The sequence below is a fragment of the Pongo pygmaeus genome, chromosome 16, assembly GCF_028885625.2.
Source record: "Pongo pygmaeus isolate AG05252 chromosome 16, NHGRI_mPonPyg2-v2.0_pri, whole genome shotgun sequence".
NCBI lineage: Eukaryota > Metazoa > Chordata > Mammalia > Primates > Hominidae > Pongo > Pongo pygmaeus.
In genome coordinates, this window is record NC_072389.2 from 57,504,864 (window position 1) to 57,518,266 (window position 13,403).

General features: G+C 45.7%; 1 protein-coding gene across 3 annotated transcripts in view; it reads right to left on the reverse strand.

The window, feature by feature from the left end:
• MYO5C (myosin VC) overlaps window positions 1-13,403 on the reverse strand; it is a 105,398-nt gene that overhangs the window by 59,891 nt on the left and 32,104 nt on the right. For all 3 annotated transcript variants that reach the window (XM_054450715.2, XM_063652620.1, XM_063652621.1), the window contains exons 10-14: window positions 12,290-12,555; window positions 7,987-8,068; window positions 4,633-4,773; window positions 2,694-2,819; window positions 36-119 (exon numbers count right to left, since the gene is read on the reverse strand). In XM_054450715.2, coding sequence (XP_054306690.1) covers window positions 36-119; window positions 2,694-2,819; window positions 4,633-4,773; window positions 7,987-8,068; window positions 12,290-12,555 — 699 coding nt within the window. The remainder of the gene's footprint in view (window positions 1-35; window positions 120-2,693; window positions 2,820-4,632; window positions 4,774-7,986; window positions 8,069-12,289; window positions 12,556-13,403) is intronic.

The window sequence follows — 13,403 nt, forward strand, 5'->3', positions numbered from 1 at the left end:
ATAACAACTTTAGTTACCCCTAGGACTTTACAGACCTTGCTTGCTCTCAGGATTTCAACCAGCATGTCATAGACGGTGTCTCTGTTTTTCTCCAGGAAACCTTCACATTTATACTCTACCTATACAGAGAAAGGAATTAATTATTCCCAAAGAGGCCAAACAATATAGCCTCTAAGCACAAGTTTCACCTCTTTTTTAAGAAAGATTAATAAAAAAGGCTATAGAGGCAATCTTACAAAAAGAGGTCTGGCTTCTGTGCATCATGGCAGCAGCCCCATTATGTATAAGCTGGGAATGTGTTTTCTCTCCCACCACCTGGATTTCTCACCTGCCTGCTGATCACTCTGCACTCACCTGTCGGCTCCCTCTGGCCACAGGGGTCCAGCTGCGCCCTGCGATATATGCAGTTCATACAAGAACACCTGACTTAGGTCTCCCTTTGCCTTTGAAGCCACCAGGAGGAGGAAAAAGCTTAGTGGTGTTCATTGGGTTCAAACAGACATCGTTTCCTAAATCAACATTAATGTGGTAGAAAGGATAGAAAAACCGACCAGCTGACCACCAAGCCTTCAAGAGCCGCCAAGCCCTCAGAGTCAGGTTTAGAATGGGTCAACATTTGCACTGCTTAAATCTGGCTTAGAAAACTCTACATGCTGCCCTTTCTGATGAGGAAGGCTTCTTGAATCCCTCAAACCATGGCATATCCAGGGTGGCTGCTTAAACATTCAACCCCTCCTAGTTTATGCCTCTGGATTGCATATCTTAATATGTGATAATATATTTTTCATAAACTAAAAACGTATATTAAAATTAATTTAAAAAATTGACAATGAGGAAACGGGAGAGTGCTAGAATCTGGAAGCAGAGGGTTCCCTGGGCATGGCCTCTGCTTTGTCCCCCAGGTAAGGAAGTATCCTTGCCAGTAGGTTAAGATCCAGGAACACCGGCTGTTTGTAAACACTTCTTTGTGAATGAAGTACGTGGATTGTTGTACAAATTCTTCTAGAATGGTGGTGTGAGCCACTAGCACAGACAGGCAAAGGTGGCAAATATAGAGCTTTCCTGGTCCAGGCGACCATCTGTGGGGACAGTGTCACAGGCAGCTGGTGCCTCTGCTGGGGACTCTGGGACCAAGGGAAGATGTGCTGAGTTGCTACATCTAAGCTCAGCTGACTTGCATTCAATATGACCTGATTTCTCTGGCCAATGAGATTGAAAACCTAATCTAACCCCATAGTGTGTATGGGTTCTTCCCACCAATCAATCCATAGTCCAGCCCAAACGCTGCCTAGTTCTTTTAAGGGAGACTTCTTGGAAGTGGCAGGTGAGAGAATTACATTTACAGAAACTACATCCTATAAAGAGAGACCCTTGAAAGAAATCCCATATGTGCTTTTTATGGAGTCTGGTCTTTCCCCCTCCCTTTTCCTATGGGACCAGAACCCTGAAATTGTAAGACAATAGCTAGAAAATATAATTTGACATATGATCATTCATTTCATAGGCATCTTTTCAGGAGCCCTTCTGAAAAAGTCTAAGCACTAAAAACTTATCTCTTTTTTTTGAGACAGGGTCTCACCCTGTCGGCCAGGGTGGAGTGCAGTGGCGTGATCTTGGCTCAATGAAACCTCCGCCTCCCAGGTTCCAGCAATTTTCCTGCCTCAGCCACCTGAGTAGCTCGGATTACAGGTGCGTGACACCACGCCTGGCTTATTTTTGTATTTTTTAGTAGAGACGGGGTTTCACCATGTTGGCCAGGCTGGTCTCAAACTCCTTGGCCTCAAGCGATCCACCCACCTCAGCCTCCCAAAGTGCTGGGATTACAGGTGTGAGCCACTGTACCCGGCCAATCCTATATTTTAATATTTTACAGTACTCTGCTAGCACACAAAGGTGATCACAGCTTTCCAGGTTGCTGTCCCCTCCCTCCACCATCAGTCACTTGGGAGTGACCAGCTCTGACTCACAGCACCAGCCTCTGTGATAAACAGACAAGCACAAGCCATTCCCGTGAGCCCTGGCACTGGGCTAGGCCACCAAGGCAACACCCAACCAGGACATGGGAGGAGGTAGGAGCTCCCTTAAGGAAGGAAAACAAATAAGAATGTGCATTCAGGGCAGGTGGTTATGGCAATTTTTTCCTTCTGTTTTCTAAGCTTTCTATAATGCGATTTTAACAAAAATTTTTCATTTTAGACAAGTAACATTTGTTTAGTAAAAAGAAAAAGGAGACATATAAAGAAAAAAAAAGACACAAAAGATGAAAAAAAGCACAAAGATAACCCATCATCATCTTGAGTTAACCTATGTTGCAATTGTAATATAGTCCAGTTTAATGAAATAGAACCTCAGAAAAAGATATAGCTTTCATCATAGGAAAGAATTATGCTGTCTTGATTATCATAATTTCATACAGAAAATAAACTGATAAGAGGTTAATGAAATTCAGTAACTTCAGTAAATTCAAAATCAGAAGTGAGGTCTTCTAACAACACATTCGTCTTTAAAGTAGTACAGTTGAAACTAATGTATTTTGCCATAAAAACAAATCAGGAACTGTTAAACACACACTCATCAAAGCTACATGTTAAGTGTGACTTGAATCTGACCAGAAACATTCCTGGCCTGCCTACTCCTTCTGGAGGCTGTACGGGTTCTGGGGTTGACAGCATTGATGGAGACCTTTGCAGTACCTTATCAGCAAAGTGCTGGATGACAAAGGATGTGTTTGACATTCTAGGCTTTTCAAACAAAGGGTTCCTGTTGACAAAATTATTATACAGCTTTTGAAGCCAGTTTTCATCAGTTCCATGTGGTAACTGGAAAAGAAAAATAAACCAAATAGCAAGTAAGAAAACCAGAGATTCATACAGGTGAGGAAAAGCACTAATTCTAAGAAACCAAGGTGATTTGGCACGCAGTGAACTGCTCTCAATTAGAGGCTTTTCATTTATTTATTTATTTATTTATTTATTTATTTATTTATTTATTTTTGAGATGGAGTCTGGCTCTTCCACCCAGGCTGGAGTGTGATGGCGCGATCTTGGCTCACTGCAACCTCTGCCTCCTGGGTTCAATCGATTCTCCTGCCTCAGTCTCCTAAGTAGCTGGGATTACAAGTGCCTGCTACCATGCCTGGCTAATTTTTGTATTTTTAGTAGAGACGGGGTTTCACCATGTTAGCCAGGCTGGTCTCCAACTCCTAACCTCAAGTGATCCACCCACCTTGGCCTCCCCAAAGTGCTGGGGTTACAGGCAAGAGCCACTGTGCCTGGCCTTAGAGGCTTTTAAAAAAGCAACTTTAGGCATTAATTTGTCCTTGATCTTAATCTTTAGGGCACTTTAAAAATTATTATTAATTGACAAATAACAATTATATATATTTGTGGGGTATTTGAGGTGATATTTTAATGGATACATCAATGTCCCTTTAGAAGAACAAAACTTTAAAAAGAAATGGTCACACAATGACTTTAGAATGAAGAATTTTATTTCTATAAAATAGGCAGTATTTTACTTCTTCCCAAAGAAGTCTAAAGGTTCAGGAAAAAAGAGCGTGGGTTCCATTACATGTACATGACCTTTATTCACGGGTGAATGGGAAAGGACTGGCACCTGAATAGAGAGTCCTCCCCTTCCCCTGCCTCAGGAAAATAGTTTTTCTTATTTTACTTCCTAATTAACTCACTCCTTGAAATAAGGGCATACCTCGTTGTACTAAGCTAGTTGCGAAATTTGTTCTTGATACATGTGATTTTTTTTTTTTTTTTTTGAGATGGAAACCCCGTCTCTACTGAAAATACAAAAATTGGCCAGGCGCAGTGGCTCATGCCTGTAATCCCAGCACTTTGGGAGGCCGAGGTGGGTGGATCACGAGGTCAGGAGATCGAGACCATCCTGGCTAACACGGTGAAACCCTGTCTCTACTAAAAATACAAAAAATTAGTTGGGCATGGTGGTGTGCACCTATAATTCCAGCTACTCCGGAGGCTGAAACAGGAGAATCACTTGAACTCAGGAAGCGGAGGTTGCAGTGAGCCGAGATGGCACCACTGCACTCCAGCCTGGGTGATACAGCAAGACTCCGTCTCAAAAAATAAAAAAAATCCTTTAACCCCGAAACCTTATTAATCCTCTCTTCAGGATGATTTGTTCTTGTGCCCCCATGAGAGACACTGCCAGGCTGGCCTACTTCAGAGCTTCCCAGAGGGAAATGGTAAGAAGGAAACTCTAGAGAGCTCTTCTGGTGAATCATACGATGTTGATTTTTCTTGACGACTCACAAGAATCAGGATGTAAAAGAAAACTCAATTCTTATTAGTCACCGACAACTTGAGTGGAGTCACTTGCTGTTTCCATGCACGTTTCTACATACACCTTGGGACAGCCTCCATGCTGGACGTCACCTAAGAGGTGGTACAGCTCCCCAAGGGTGGTCTACACAGGCTGAGGGCAAAAGGCCCAGCTGGCCCTCTGGGGTCCCTGCTGTGGATGCTGTCCAAGCATTAATATCCATCCAACCAATTGGGTAAACATCAGGACTTTACAAACACACTTCAAAAAAACTGCTTTGCAAAATGCTCATCTGTTACTACTTAAAAGCTGGAAAAAACAATTATTCTTAAAAGTTACCAAACATTCTTCATCCAGTAACTCCAGAATTCCCATTTTTGCTTCAATCAGGTCAATAACTGGTTGATTGTCATAAAAATCTATCAGCGTCCAAGGTATATCTTCCTTCATGTATTCTTCTTGTTCCAGTTTGAAGACATGCTGGGAATCCAAAGTTAATACAGAAAGTAAAACAGAATATTAAAATATGTTTCCAAAGAGCAGGATGTAAGCATTTGGAAAACGTAAATGGTTGATCTGCAATATTTATGTTTAAAAAGAAGGACCCTGAAGTATAGACAAGGCCCATACCGTGATCAATACCGCTGAGTTCCTAAAGCGAGTCTAGCTGTCATTCTCCCACCTAGTCTGAGTGGGTCTCTACCTCCTAGGACATGGCTTGGGCCAGCCTGTGTCACCACCAGCACCACATGGTACTCAGTGTGGTCCTACAGCCCCTTCCTGCTAGCAGCTATCCAAGGACAGATCCAGCCTCTTTGGCCTAATGCAGCCTGGCTGGGTGGAGCCAGCTACCTGAGAATGCTAGTTGCAGGGCCGGTGGGAGAAGCCCACCGCTTAGAGATCTTTGTGCACTACTTACTTGGGCTGTAAGGGTATCAGGGAGGCTTCCCAGAGGATGTACTCAGGCTTACCACGGAGGATGAAAGAAAGTTTGGCTGGCAGGTGGTGAGGTGGGGTGGGGCATCAAGAAAACCCTCCTATGGAGGAATCCCAGTGGGAACTACACGAAAGCTCAATGGGTGCTTGAGAAACGCTCCTCAAGCAGGTTAGAAATTACAGGAGGACAGCAGGCAATGTGGTGGCAAAGAATGGTACAGTCAAATCACCCGAGACCTTCACACCCTCCCTAGAGAATTCTGGGCCTATGGCCTTTTTCTAGGAGCAGTGAGGACCCACTGGAGGGCGGAGGGGTTAAGATGAGACCTGGAGGATGGCTCAGAGGAGGGAAGAACCAGAGGCAGTGAGACCAATGAGGACTCAGCCCGATGCTCTTGATGGCTGGGACTCAGGGAGGAGGAAGAGGAGGGAAGAGGTCAGGATGAATGTCAGGCTCAGGACATGGGGTCCATGGCGTGACTTGACCACAGAAAGTCACGTGGAGGGTAAGCAGGCTGAGAGGAGAAGGTGGCACCTGCACTTCTACACTTGCTACTGCTGAGCTCCCTGGGGGCATCAGGTGCAAGGCCCAGTGGCAGCCAGAAGAGGTGGACTGGAGATCAGGAGAGTCCTACCCAAAGCTTTCTGTGCCGACAATTGAAGGTACTACCCCTCCTGGGAGGATCTACACATTGACGGATGATTCAGAAAAAGGAGAAGAGGAAAAAGGAAGAGAAGGAGGAGGAAATGGAAGAGAAAGAGAAGGAAATGGAAGAGGAAGAACAGGAGAGGAGAACAAAAGCAAAAAAAAAAAAACAGAATTACAGCTTCTGATTTGTGATTTTTGGCAAGACATCTGGTGTAAGTGCCACTTTGAGGTTAAGGTAGACATGTTGGGGAGCAGCACACCATTGCAGCCAGGGGACAGGCTAGCAGCCACAGAAAGTTTGACTTCAGGTGAGTTATACTGAATATGTACTTGGAATAAATCTCAGCTGTAGTTATTAATGTTAAACTTCCAGGAAAGCCTTGCAAATGCTAAAGAAATAGAAATTTACAATGGAATGAAATTTAATGGTTATATATGAATTAATTCTGGGCTAAAAAAAAAAAAGAAACTTCTACTGAGTAGGATTCAATGTTAGGTCTTCTAACAATATTAGACAGTTATTATTGACTCTTTTTAAATTGATACATAATAGTTGTACATAGTTTTGTGGTACATGTGATATTTTGACACATACATACAATGTATAATGATGACTCATTTTTAAAACAAGGAAACAGAGGCTCAGAGAGCCCAAGGTCCCAGAGGGAGGTGGTAGAGCTGAAATTCAAATCCAATTTAGTTTGAGCCAAAGCCCATGCTCTCCAAGACGTCATGCTATGTTTTCCTCAGGGGTTCTGAGGGAGCATAAGACTGAACACTAACAAAGGTATAACCTTTCCTTGGAGTAACTGTTGGGGTATTAAAGTGTGATTTCTATTATGAACTGGAATCAACATTCTTCCCATGAACACATAGCCAAAGTTTAGGATGTAAGCTAAAAGGAAAATGTGAGTTAGTAAAGCATTTCGGCTTTCATGGCTTTTCAGCAACAGAGCCAAATATAAATGTTAAGGAGGCAATTAAAAAAAAACATATGAGAGTAGTTTCATGGTAGAGCCAATGTAGAAAGATGTCCAATCAACTTTTAATTTCATCGATTTCTGTTAGGAGCAGAAAGGCGTCAGTACTGTTGGGAATTCAAAAGTGAATTCAATAAAGTTCTTGCATCTAGGGAACTGATTTAAGAGGCTGAAATTGTATTCAATACACATAGCAATAATAAATGCCCAAACAGCCACAAGTAGCATTTAGTCAACATTTTTAAAATTGTCTTATTCATCTATCTCAGCACTTAACTTGGTACCTGGTATACACAGTATGCACTCAAAAACGTCTTTGGAATAAACAAATCTTCCCAGTGGAAAAAAAAAAATTGGAATCCATCTCCTGTCTGTTTCCATGGGAGAATACATTTGATCTTATTGTTAGTTAGGAAGGTACCATATATGTCTTGTTCTAAATTAAGGTTGGAGAAACTCATTCCCATAATCCATTGGCCATCTGCTGTTTAGTGCTGCATGCGTCGAGATAAGCACTGGGCTGAGACAGACAAAGAATGCCAGTCCTGGCCTCTCCAGGTGACCAAGTCTATTTGGAGACTTGCATGGAAATGATGATAATTCCATGTGACAGGCCTGCAATAAGGAAGCACATAGGAAGAGGCCAGGAGGTATCGCAGGAGGCTCTCAGGGAAGCTGCGTCTCAAAACACAAGCTGGAGTTGGCCACGTGAAGATAAAGCAATGGGGAAATAACAGGAGCACGTGGGTTAAGGCAGAGAAAGCAGCAAATGCAAAGACAGAGAGGCTCGAAAGAAAGTGGAGGCCTCAGGCAACCAACTAAATAGTTTTGCCTGGCTGCACAGAGGGTCTGTATCCAAGAAGGGCAGTGAGGCTCACACATTGGCAGGTGATTCAAAAAAAGATGAAATAGATGAGAGGGTGTGATTTCAAGATTTGGCCACAAGGTGGTGCAGTGACCCAGCGTGAGGCTCCTTGCATAAAAATTTCAAACCTCAAGAAGGAAAAATGCCTCTTTCCATGATCACACACACCCACCCACCCACCCCCCAAACACACACACACACACACACACACACACACACACACACGGCTGAGAACTAGTCAAGAAGGCAGAAAGGTCACCTACCATGTTAAACTGCTGTTGCAGTTTTTCATTAGCGTAATTGATGCAAAATTGTTCAAAGCTGTTCACATCAAAGGTTTCAAAACTGAAATACAATTTAAACAAGTTAAAACATAACCTGAAGCAAGACATATGCATTTGTTTATAGATATTTTTTGACACTTAAAAGCCTAAACGTTTGCTATGTCTTCTACAAGTTTTAAATACCCCTCACAGCTTCTGGTTTTAATGATATCCTAGTAGTCAGTTTATAAATAACCCTTTTCCTGGTTGTCCCCTGGAAGAAATCTGGTAGGTATAAAACACCTACCTCAAGCCAGGCATTAAAATAGGCATGTCACCATATGGTGCAGTCCACACAACAACAGTGATATTGGCAATTATTATTCTGACTTTATAGGTCAGAAAATAAGCCTGAGAGGTTAAGAAACTTGCCAAAGGTCACACAGCTTGTGTCAGAACTTAGCTGCGAAGCTGCCTGACTGTGATGCCTGTGCCTCCAATGAGAAGGCAATGTGGTTTCCTATTCTCTCCTTGTCTGTTGAGGGGACGAGCAGCACAATTGCAGCACAGTTTTGCCTCCCTAAGGGGTGCTTTCATAGTTCCTAGAGGAAAAGGGCAAAGTCATTTCATATCCTACAGCCTAGCACACCCCGTCAGGGATGAGACAGACACAGCTGGCTTCCATATTCAGACTTTCATCAGCTGCCTCTGCAGTTGCCTTGGAGTTGCAAGCTCAAGAACTGAGAGGAGCCCTTGGGGACAGGCCTGGGAAGCAGACTGGATACGGCACAACAGTGAGCCACATGGGGCCTGGAGCCATCAGGATTGTCCAAGGGGCAGCTGCTACTCAGCTCCTGCTGGCTGTAGCCATGGATGAATGCGGCCCAGGTTGTTAGATTAATTGATTCTTAAGAAAAGTCAGAAAACTGGGACTTTAAAGTGAATAATCCCACTCTGCAAAACACGGTGTGGGCCGAACAAAACAGAGGCACCAAATTTACCACCTGGCCAGATGAGCTCCTGCTGGAAGGCAGCTTGCTGAGCGCTTTAAGGTGTCAGCATTTATGCACGTCACCTCCCATAACCCTAACACAGCCCTATGTGAAGGGCTCCTGTGACTCCACTGTCACACATGAGGGTCAGAGAAGGAGTGACCATGGTGAGGACCAACAGCCAGCAAGTGGTGCCAGAAATGCAATTCGACCCCAATGCTTGGTGCCTCCAAAGCTTTGTTCTTAATCGCTCTAATCCTGAGAGGTTCCTGCCAGCTCCTACCACAGGTCCCCTGGGAGTCTCACTTGACTGAGCTGGTTTGGCTCACTCTGGAATTCCTGGGCAGGGTAAGAACCTGGACTGTCCTCTAGACAGCTCCAGGGTGACTCACAGCAGCTCTGACAGCCCCATTCCACATGCAGCCTTGGTGGCTCAGAGATTCGGAGGCTGGTCTGCTCATGGAAGCAAGGCCAGGGCTGGGCCTGGGGGAGATTCAAAAGGGTCTCACTGAGCTCTGCAGCTCACAGCTGGGGCCAAGGGCAGAGCTTTCTAGAACCTGGCAAAATGTCAAACATCAATGCATTATTTTAGGGCACAAAGATCTGAAGTTTAGGACCCATGGAAAGAACTAGATCTGTGACTTAAAATGCTAGAGGCACATTGGCTATGACAGCACTTCATATTGGAACCATGCTTATGGTTTTCAAGGTACCTGCATAATTTCTTCCACCATATGTTCAAACTCACCCTGCAAGAGAGGCCCCATCTTGTAGATGCAGAAACTGAGGCTTGGAGAGGTTCTGTGACTTTCTTGCGGTCACGTAACTGGTATGCTATGGAGCTCACCCCCAGGGGTCTGACCCCCAGACCCAGGTTTTTCCAACTCTGGGTCCAAAGAACATAAATACACGACAGGCTGGGGAGTCACCAGCCTTCATTTGCTCTCAGCTTAGACCTTGAAGCTCACAGCTTCAGCTTTACTTGCTTTCAAAGATGCTAACTCTTCCTTTGAGTCTTCCTTATTTCCAAGTCAAAAAGAGCTTTCTCAAAAGTTGCAGGTATGCCTGGGCGAGGGTTAGCCTAGAAGCGAGGCTGCTGGAGGGGGCGGGAAAGGCTTGGCCCCAGGCTGCGGCCCTGCTGCCTAGAGGAAAGCTGATTTTTTTGGAGGTGTATCATGAACTCAAGGGTGGCAGCAAACAGGCTATTGTTAGAATTTTTGAGAGGAATCTTAAAATAATTTACTCTAACAAGTCTTTGTGAATTTATAAATACTCTTGTCTCAGGTTTTTCCACATAGCTGAAAAATTCAAATTCCTTATTACAGTGGTTCTGGATCCTGCCTGGGGGCCACCGTCCAGCTCACTACTCCTTGCACATGGCTGCCCTTGCTCCGTCCCCACCCCCTGCTAACCTCCAGCACACCTTCCTCCTTTCCCAGGACTCATCCCAACCTCTACTGCTGGCCTGCCGCCCTCACCAGTCTCAGTCCCATGGTGGCAGGAGCCGTATGTCTATGCTGTTCAACCACTGCCTCCAACACAGTGCCTGGGACATAAACATCTGTTAGATAAAAATATGACATAATGGCCGGGTGCAGTGGATCACGCCTGTAATCCCAGCACTTTGGGAGGCTGAGGTGGACAGATCACAAGGTCAGGAGATCGAGACCATCCTGGCTAATACGGTGAAACCCAGTCTCTACTAAAAATACAAAAAATTAGCCGGGCGTAGTGGCAGGTGCCTGTAGTCCCAGCTACCCAGGAGGCTGAGGCAGGAGAATCACTTGAACCTGGGAGGCAGAGGTTGCAGTGAGCTGAGATGGTGCCACTGCACTCCAGCTTGAGCAACAGAGCAAGACTCCATCTCAAAAAAAAAAAAAAAAAAATGAAAGAAAGAAATAATATACTGTTAAAATAAAGGACAGCCATTTAAAAATACATTTTAAAAACACCCAAAAGAAGAGGAAATAACAGAACAATTACGTATTTCCACCACAATGAAACAGGACTATTTTTAATGAGGACTACCCATTTTTAAAAGTTGACTTAAGCTTTTAACTGACTGCTCAAACACTTTCTTGGAAGAAGACAAGGTAAATAATTGACTAGGCTATCCCAGTAATGTATTAAGCATTTTATAACTGTTGACATGTACTATTAATTGGGAGCCATATGTATTCACTTAGGATCTAAATTAAACAAAGCAACTCCCTTGAGGCACTGTCTCCCATTTGACAGCTATGGGAAAAGCTGCCTCTCCACCTGGGTGCAAGTCCAACAGCGTGATGTGGCCCTGTCCCCTCCTCCCCAGGAGGCAGCAGCAGGGCCATGAAGGCCAGGGCTCGGCTCTCCCCTTTGCATGGGGAATGGGGTTGAGCTGCTTTTTGCCATGGTGTGGGGACGATCCCCCAATCCAGGTGAACACTCCATGATGCCTTTCATGGGTCAATCTTCCCCTTCTCCTGCTAAGAAACCAGGGTGGGTCCCAGGAGAGGGACAAGGGCTGGGCACTGGGGCCAGCTGCTAGAAAAGCCTGAGGGATAACAATCTCCGTGGAGCCCTCCATGCCAGCTTCCACTCTGGTTACTCCATAGCAGTTTCAGCATGAGCTGAGCCCAGGGTTTAGAAAAGGAGGACCAGGCAGAGAGAATGAAAAAGAACCCAACTCCAGGGTGGGATGAAGGGTAAGACCTCCTGGAGGAGGGCTGGGGAAAATCCAAGACCTTCTCACCCAAGAACGGAAAAGGATTGGGGTCGGGGGGTGGTTGATCAGAGACCTGGGTTCAGTCCACCTCTGGCCGCTGGGCTTGGGCAAGGTGCAAGCCTAGGTGACTTGTCATCCCCTGTGATTCGAATGGGAAGTGACCTCGGGGCTCCACACCTCAGGGGCCTTTGGTGGGAAAAGCAGAAGCAGGAGCCTCACAACTGTGCTGGGTTCTCCCATCAGCAGAGCAATTGTGACCAAGTTATTGACTCTTTCTAAGTCTTGGTTGTTGCAGCTCTAAAACGGGGATAGTTATAAGGTTGTTTAAGAATTAAGTGAGAAAGCCCATGGAAGCCAAGCAGCCTCAGAGCTGGCACACAGTAAGCTCTTGACATTGGTCATTCCTAATTCAGCATCTCTTTAATGCACTTTAAATAAATGGCACCATAGCCCAGGAGAGTGTACTTAGCATCTATAGGGGCAAAAGCAGAGAATGTTATCTTTCTAATCATGTGAAATACAAAAGAACCAGAACAAAATGATCTAAAAACCATGGGGCCCTCAACATTTAAAGGAGGAAAGACAGGCTCACTGAAGAGAATCTTACCCATAAATGTCCAAAACACCAATAAAAGTGTGCTGCTTGCCTGAAAACTGCAACGCTTGGTTAATTCTCTCCACAATGAAGTCGAACAGGTGAGCATAGATCTTTTTGGCCAGTGCATCCCTGGCGTTGACAGCCTGAGGCCTGGTCATGGGTTTTACCACCGTCTCAGAGCTTGTGACGATTTTGCGATTGCACAGCCACTGAGCAACTCTGCCACTCTCCAGGCCCAGGAGCTCACAGAACACCTTCAGGTGACTGTCATCCTCCTTCAAAAACAAGCACAAGCCCCGTGAGGTGGCCCAGCCATCCAAAGACACACAATCCCACCTGGCCAAGGCTCCCATGCCCACACTCAGGCCTGTGCAACAGCTGAGTAGTAGCTGGCACAAGGATGCCCAGCCTCAGGAGGTGGAGACAGACCTGGGAGTAGAGCAAGGGGGCTGCAGCAGCACGGGTCCTGCACCTGGCCCTTGGCAGACCACCCCTGCAGCAATGCCGGGGAGTCCAGGGCTGCGTCCCACATTGATTTTTCATTTTAACCAAAGAATGTCAGCGGTGACTAACGCCATAGAAACCATCCTCTCTAGACCCCGCCCTGTTCCTGTGGATGTGGATGCAGCCCTCTCTCTTCCCTTTGAACCATCCTGGGCCACTTGTCAGAGTGTGCACTCACCCTGCCCCACCTCGTGTGGCCAGCGGTTTGCCTGGATGGTTGGTCCAGGAGGTACCCAGGTGTTGTTGCCAGGCAGAAGCTGGTGGGAGTCCCGTGGCTGAGTTAGTGCCTCAGCTGACACGAGGGCTGGGGTGGGACTTTTCCTGAATACACAAAGTGAAATCTTGCTTCTCCCCCAAGACTGGGCATGAGAGCTGCCCTGCTGGCCAGCAGATAAAAAAAGGGAAGAGGTGCTCCCATTTCCCTTCAGCCGGTGTGAACAAAGTGCTCCTGTCCTCAGGCAAGGATGTGACTCCCAGCTCTTCTCTCAGGCAGGAGAACTCCCAAGGCAGGCTCCCCTGTGGGCACCATTCCAGCCCACCAGGAAACCCACATGATTGCACTAAAAAGCCTCAGGACACAGTGCAGGAAGCCATGGAAACAGTCCTGCCCCTCCCTGCG